The sequence below is a fragment of the Salarias fasciatus genome, chromosome 18 (assembly GCF_902148845.1).
Source record: "Salarias fasciatus chromosome 18, fSalaFa1.1, whole genome shotgun sequence".
NCBI lineage: Eukaryota > Metazoa > Chordata > Actinopteri > Blenniiformes > Blenniidae > Salarias > Salarias fasciatus.
Window position 1 is genome coordinate 2,438,102 of NC_043762.1, and position 7,877 is coordinate 2,445,978.

Below are 7,877 nucleotides of genomic sequence, written 5' to 3' on the forward strand. Positions count from 1 at the left end.
CACTCAAACCATTTTCATTTCTGAACTGCTCTCTGTGCTAACAAGCCTGGAAACAAGATTTAAAATACTCACATTAAATCATGTTGTAATTTTGGTTGTTTTAATGAAATCATGAATGGAATTTGCAGTTTACATCATATCATATCGCATGCACTGAACTTTAATGTATTTGTAGTCAAAACATATTTTATACTGTTAGTATGAGAGATTATTTTTATAAGTGTTCACTGAATCCATGAGAACTATTTTCTAACAGCAGTTGTTCTTGAGTGTTTAGTTTGAGTAAGTTTCCAGTACATGTAACTGAAGTTCATTCACTGCTCGCAGATCGTCTGCTTGTGTGTTTTTTGAAAAATGTAATAAGTTCTGTTCCCAGAATGTTATGCACATGGGCAACATTTTCATTTAAAAAAAGAAACACAGATATAAATTCTTCTATAAAGGTGAAATGAAAAGTCAAAAATCAAACCATCTATGGAGACAAAGGACAATTTAAGACTCGAGTTCAAGAGTTTTATTGATAAACTTCTTTTTCACTCGCGACATGTCAGATTCAAACAAACGCTTTTCCACGTGTGACGAGACGGCAGGTTTCAGTCAAACACTTCACATCTCTTCCACCCTCGTTGCACTGCAAACACCAAAAAACTCAACAAACTGAAGGCAGCGTTCCCTGCTCTCTGATCCGTCTCGGCCAGCAGGTATTGATCGATGGCTCTGCCCCTGAATGAAATAGAAATCTATTTGTTAAATACTTAAAGTGAACTATGTTGATTTTAAAGGCCATTTCTGTCTTAAAGAGTTTTTCAAAGTGCAGACGACCCCCCCCCCCCCCCCCCCACGTCCAAAACTCTTTCACTAAAGACAGACAGACAGACAGACAGACAGATATCCCTTCATTAATTTCACAATGGGAAGAGATTCACCTCCACGTCTTTTAAGGAAATTTAAATACTTTACACTCATTTCTATGAATTATGCTTGAAGTTGAAAAACCCCTGACCTCTGATTCACACAGTTAAACACATCGAGCGCACAGAGACTTTCAGTGGCTGCAGAAAGGTTTCTGGCTTAATTCATCGCCGCCACACGGCGATCAAAGGCAGCGTCCGCTGACATTATAAGGCACCTGGACTGGTTTTCATTCAAACTCACATCCCGTCTGGCGTCACCACTCCGAGTCAAGACGTGAGGCGTGTCTACACAACTCAGAACGCCATCGGGTGCAGAGAAAGAGCTTAAAAAAGGTTAAAATGGGGGAAAGCTGAAGCATTTAGATAATCTGGAAAGGGCAGATTCTCTTTTTGGCTGCCGAAAACACCCCAGTGTTCATGTTACTTCAGTGCTGCGAACTGAATTGTGCTGCTGTTAAAGAAGATTCTTCACCTTCTTTAAGGTCACATGACAACAGACAGAATTTCACACTACATAAATACACGATTCAAAATTTTAATTAGTTTCAATATTGGAACAATTTTTTCCCCCTATAAATAAAGCAGATAAAATATGATTCATTACATAATAGAGCACGGCAGGTTAGAGCAGCGAGCACAATGAAATGGTTTAAGACTTGCAAAGTGCACTGAGAGAGAGGCTGTTCAGCGACGGGAGGACGAGCGAGGCGGGAGGCGGGAGGCGGGCCGGTGGAGTGGGATTTATTTGAAGGAGGCGCGGACTCTTCGGCCTTTGAGCGGCTGAGGAGGCCGGTAGTTGTCGGCCATGCAGCAGGCCGCTTCTCCTTCTCCAGTGAAGAGGAGGCTGCGGAACATGGCCATCTGAAACCGGACAGGGAAAAGGAGGAACGTCAGAACAGTAGGGGCTCGATTTATTGTGGTTATTTCAAGACTGTGACACAGAGCTGCTTGTACGTCCTTTTCAAATGTTCGGAAAAGAGATGCAATTATACACAAGCATGTTCAGACGTAGTAAATCACCTCGCATGTTCTACATTAATCAATAGCACCCAGCAGACCAGTAAATGAAACAGAGCACAGGGTTTAAGTTGCATAGGAACCAGAGCGGTGAACCACCCTCACGAGGCCTGGTTTCCTCAGTCGGTCCAATCACAGAGCAGCACACGTTCAAGCGAGAACGCAGTGGAGTCCCGTCACAGTCCCAGAGGAAGCAGGGCCAAGCTGAAGCCTCCAGGACGACGGCGCTCAGGCAAAAACTCAACAGTGAGTGCAGTGAGTGCAGAGTTTACGGTTCACCGCAGGCCAGGCACATTTGTATTTAAAGCAATCAATGGCTTGGATTGATCTTAGTGTCGTTTCCAATGCAACAACTGTAATCCTGCTAATGCAACCAGAACTGAGTGAAATGACCACAAGAGCAACACAATGACCTCCTCCGGGAGGCATCCGGCTGAAACGGCTTCAATCCACAACAGCTGAAAGAGGAGAAAAAGTGAATTGGGGTTTGGATTTACTTTTCCAAGATGAACTCTTCTAGAAAAGCTGAGCATCATTAGGAGAGGACGGCATGTCCTGAACTGGGAAAGGGTTTGTCCGGCAGCTTCACTTCAGTAACTATGAGCAGTAATCTCAGCTTGCAGCCTCGGGAGAGCGCTGTGAACTGTACTGCTGTGAAACTGATCATCTTTGAGTTTGGAGCCACACTTTGTAAACTTCAGCTGTCGAACCACGGCAGCATTTAGACAGCAGACAAAATTCACCCAAAGCCCAGGGTGGGGTTCCGGTAATCTGGATGACACCGAGCAGGAAGCTGGTTTGCAGCTCGTCCCTGCAGTCTGCTGGCTTCATCCCAAGCCAAAATCTGGAGCTTCACTGCCGAACTTTGTGCCAAATTGCTCATATGACTGGACCTGCCGTGGCATCAGAATGGCGGTATGAAGAGGTTAATAAATGCAGGCAGGACGCCACTGAGGGCCTCAGTGTGAAATACCTGCCACTGCTATAAATAGAAGCATATCTCCCACCTGCATCCAGGCTGTATTCCTGGAGCGAGGAGTGAAAACGCTGCAGCACAAAGGCCAGTCTGGCAGGGCGTTGTGTCTCGTGAGGGTAGAGAGGCCGTGCTAAACATGAGATATGAGTGCAAACTGCCCACGGGAGATACAGGCTGTCAGTGTAATCTAAGAGAAACACGAGGCACTGCAGGCTCAGACCCACCCTGCACCCCACAGCTCCGATCTCACTGGGCCGACTCTAACTTTCAGCTTCCAAGATGTTTGAAAACATTTGCAGAGGTTTTCTTTCCGTCCCTACATTTTCTACTGCTTCATCCACATCAGAGGGACGAGGAGCTGGAGCTGACTCTTTCATTTATATCATTAGCACAGCGTTTTACAGTTTGATTGTTGATGTCCTAAACTGTTCTCATCGTAGTTTCAGTGAGAAATGAGGTTTTTCCGGATCACTCTGGTCTTTTTCAGGTTTGACATGAGCTCCGTTCTACTGGACAGAGCAGAAACTGCACTCATATCTCAGATCCTTGGCAAATATTCGGGATTGTTGAACGTTTCTTCACCTGTTGAGTTGGAAGCACCAATAATGTAGAGGCTTATCTGGGAAATGTCACATGTGCAACACATTACTCAAAATCCACTGTTTCTCACATTCTGTGCTTCAAAGGACAGGAGTGGTTTTACTCTGAGACCTTTCTGGGATTGACAGACCCAGAAGAGCAGTTTGAAAACGGAGCGGGGGTGAGGGGCAGCTGCTGGCCCTCGGCAGCAGCTTTTGATCCGTCAGAGTTCCTGAACCTTCCGGCCTCGCGTGTTTTATTGAAGTGAATTCTTTTGGATTGGGTGGAAAAAAACTGAACTGAGACAAACACGAGACGACCAAGATGAATTTCTTGATGTGGGAACACCGCAAATGCACACAAACTAACGAAATACACAGAATGAGTGGCAGTGAAGGGTCAAGCATCAACATTATAATCAATTCAAAAATTCAGCTGAATTCTGTTCAATAAAATAATTGAAACTCATGGGATGAATAACGTCTGAACTGAACTGAATTTAACAGCTTAGCTATAAAAACTCATGAGTTCCCATCATGTCGGCGGGATGGAATGCTTTTCCTACATTTTAAGGAGATTCAAATCTAATCACTCTTTGAATAACCAAGAGTGAAAATAATGAGTATATCGGCAATGTGTGGGTTCCATTATCTCAACTGTGGATTCAGAGTGGAACTGTGAAGGTCGCGAAGTGGGGGAGTGTGAGTTTGGCTCAGTACCTGTGCCGGGCTGACGCTGATCGGCTCCTTGAGGACGATCCAGGTGACGCTCTCCAGGAGAGGCGGGGTGGTCAGTGAACCGTCGTAGGTCCAATAATCCAGAGAGCCGGGAAGGAGAGTCTTGGCATCAAAGTTCCCGAAGGTGGTCTGCTTCCCCTGGAGGCAGAGAAACCGCGATGAGAATGATCCTCCTAAATCTGCTCTTAGTGCACGCCATATGTGAACATCTGTACCTTGGTCTTAATAGCTTCCAGCGCATCCAGGACTTTCTGAAGCCGCGGGTTGGCAGCCCCGATCTGGGGTGGACAAACAGAAGCGTCACAGTTTAGTTTTTACTGTTCACCACTTGAAAGACATGACTCTGAGAAGGCCTGCAGCCACTGACCTTGAGGAAGACCCCGACCACGGCCAGTCCGTCAGGCTTGTCAGCAGCGTCTCCGAAACTGGGATACTTGGTGTTCCAGTGCACCAGGTGGAGCTGGCCGGAGAGAAATGTCACCTTCAGTCACTGAGCAACTACAGTGCAATAAGATATTTTATTATATCAGTTTTTTGCAGGTTTTTTGCCATTTCTTCATGTAAAGATAGGTACAGAGGATGGAAAAGTCACAACGTTCAGTGATAAAACAAACACCATCAGTTATTAATGTGAAAACTCTTCTGCTATTTTATTACACTTTTTATTTGATTCTATCTAAAACGGCCCAGATCATTAAGATATTGAACTTCACGGCAAATACAGACGGATTGATGTCGGACTGCTTTTATTTGGAAATAAAAGCAGTCCAAGTAATTCTAGTAATTCTGTCCTTACTGATCATGATCATCTCACCATTGACACTTGCAGCTTCTCATGATCATGTCACGTTCACCTGGGCTATACCAGCTGAGTTAGGATGACTCTGAAATTTGTTCACTTGAAGCTCATTTCTACCCATGTGGCTTTTCTCTGTTGTGTTGCTGTGAACATGCATATCTCCTCCATCTAATCAATTGAATTTAAAAAGCATCAGAACCTTCCAGCACAGCACTTCCTACATGTTTTCAGTCATTTGCCAGCCCTCCTTTTTTCACACATGTGGGAAACGTGTTTCTTCACGACAGGTGGTCACAGGAATGTGTCTCAGGAATCATGAGGTGTCTGCAGTACCTCGCAGGGGAAGTTGATGCCGTTGACGGTGTGCTCGGAGCCTCGGTCGTCGCTGGCTCCCCAGTGGAAGTGGAACTGCTTCAGACGGTAGGTTCCAGTGATGGGGCCTCCGGTCAGGGCTGGAGGGGAACAGGGTCAGCAGAGACACACACACACTGATCAGCTGAGAAAATGTTAGGTGCCAGTCAGTGCTGACATGATAACTCACACCGAGGAGCTGGACAGGGACAACGCCGTCAGGTTGGCTGAAGGTTTAAAGCCTTCCTGTGTGGAGTTTGCATGTTTGACCCCAAACAGGATTAGGCGGTGCAGTAGAAGGACAGATGGAGCGTGTTTTCATTTCATCAGTCTTTAAAATGCTTCAGGTTTGATTGTCTCTGCCTGTACTTTTTACATTGTCTGAATGAAACGATCTGTCCCAGTTCATTGTCTTGGTTGCAGAGAAACACACACTGTGACGTTTGATACTCAGTGGAGACAGACAGATTACTCTGGACTGAACGAAGAACATGCAGAGATGCCTCTGGTTTCTCTGAGTTTCTGCTTAAGAGGGTGAGGTTCCCCCTCTGGTGGTCTGCAGACCGCCAGATAATAAAACTGCATCACACACTCTTATCTGCTGGAGCACACACAGTCTGGGCAGAGCCACGGAAATAAAACACATCCACAATGAACTATTTTAGATTATCTGTTAAGAGTTTTAAGAAAATGGTCGAGTGGAAAAACTCATTATGAAAATAATAATAATAATAATAATAATAATAATAATGACCTTGAAAAATCCATATTTCTTTTTAATGAATGTGGGATATTTGGAAGCGTCATTCTTCGTCGTCTCGGGGTTTTGTGGAGATAAACGTGGTTCTTACTGGAGCTGTCGGTGTCGTCCACGAAGTCCACCTGGAAGGAGTGTCCGTTGTTGAGGATGCCCCTGGAGTTGGCCGGGTCGTACCGGAGCTTCAGGGCCTTCAGAGAGGAATCGAACTGGGCCTCCTTGGGCACGACGTTGATGGGAGACTGTCTGGCCCCGTTAGCCACAGGGTAGCTCTCTGCCCACTTGTCAGGCCCTGGAAATACGATGAGGAATGGGAATGTTTAAAGGTACACTTCTACGGAATTGTGACCAGATGAATAAAATTCTGCTTCACATGCTCGTCTGGCCGTGATGCATTATGTTTGAATTTCATTTTGCCACCATTTGTTTTAGAATTGTATTTACATTTATTTTAGAGTTATCTATGATAGAAATATCTATAAATTCTGTACTGAAGTACATTGGAATTGAAAAATAAATATTGTAATATATATTCAAGTACCACTGTTCTTAAAAACGTTCAGCATTAGTTACCTTTTTAAAACAATATATGTTCACATTGATAAATACAGCAGGTTATTCAGTCTATCTGTATGAAATGTCAATGAATATTTATTTTAAACAAATCAATTGCAGCATGATAAAGTCATCCAGACATGAAGCAGATTGTTACCATGTACAGATTGGTCCATTTTGATCCTAAGTCATTTTGTTATTGAAGTTATTTCAAAGAAAATGATTGAAAAGTTCCAATGTGTGTAATAAGAAAAAAAATCTATCAGAAAATATACCAGTAATTAACAATACAGTAATTTGAGTATGCTTATTCTTTCATTATTTCCACAATTGTGTAAAATTTTAGAGAACAGCTTCTGGAATGTGAAATATCATCAACAGAAAAACACATTTATGAAGCTCAGAAGCTTTAAATTGGATAATTGTGTAATTTTCTGAGGAGGAAATCCAGAGCAACGAAGTGTAACTGCTGAGGATAAACCCTGATCTGGACGTGACCAGCTGGACTGTAACACCTGGACAGATGTGAGCGTCTCACCGTTAGAGGGTCCGTATCCCCATCCGTGAGACATGGCTGCCGTTACCCTGACAACACGCACGAGCTGCTAATCCGGTCTTCAGCGGCTGGTGGCGGTTTGGTGACAGACACCAGCTGAGGCGCTTTATATAGCAGCCCCCACCCTCACGGCCCCCTCCTCCCCCTCATCCTCCTCATCCTCCTCCTCCACATCCAGAGATGAGACGGGGCCGCGCGCTTCAGTCCCGGAGCTCCACACCTCCTCCTCCTCCTCCTCTTCCCACGGCGGGTTCCCCCTCCACCCTCCACCCTCCCCCTCCTCCTCATGGATCAGTCTGCGCTCCCTGCCGGGTGGCTTTGGCTCCCTGCAGCAGATTTTAAAGCAATATCCTGCAGCCCACCTTTTCTTTCCACTCCAGCCTTCAGAGATGTTCTGCGCCGGGAGCAGGGGCGGACACCGGACTGTCAGGGAGGGGAGCCCTCTGTCCAGTGTGTGTGTGTGTGTGTGTGTGTGTGTGGGGGGGGGGGGGGGGGGGGGGGGGGGGGGGGCTTCAGCGTCAAAAGCAGTCTCAGAGCTTTTCCAACCTTGACGATCCCCTTCTCATCATGATGCCTCATTAAGAACTGGAAGAGAAACTGACCAAACAGCCATCAGTGGAGCCTCTCACAGCAGGG

The 7,877-nt window shown here is 45.4% G+C and overlaps 1 protein-coding gene across 1 annotated transcript; it reads right to left on the reverse strand.

Moving 5' to 3' along the window:
• Positions 1 to 499: 499 nt before the first annotated feature.
• cahz (carbonic anhydrase) lies at positions 500 to 7,354 on the reverse strand. The gene is made up of 7 exons (XM_030114917.1): positions 7,224 to 7,354; positions 6,225 to 6,422; positions 5,356 to 5,474; positions 4,591 to 4,683; positions 4,439 to 4,501; positions 4,206 to 4,361; positions 500 to 1,775 (listed from the first exon to the last, which is right to left on the reverse strand). Exons 1-7 carry the CDS (start codon positions 7,255 to 7,257, stop codon positions 1,656 to 1,658), a joined length of 783 nt encoding a protein of 260 aa, XP_029970777.1. The 5' UTR covers positions 7,258 to 7,354; the 3' UTR covers positions 500 to 1,655.
• Positions 7,355 to 7,877: the final 523 nt, after the last annotated feature.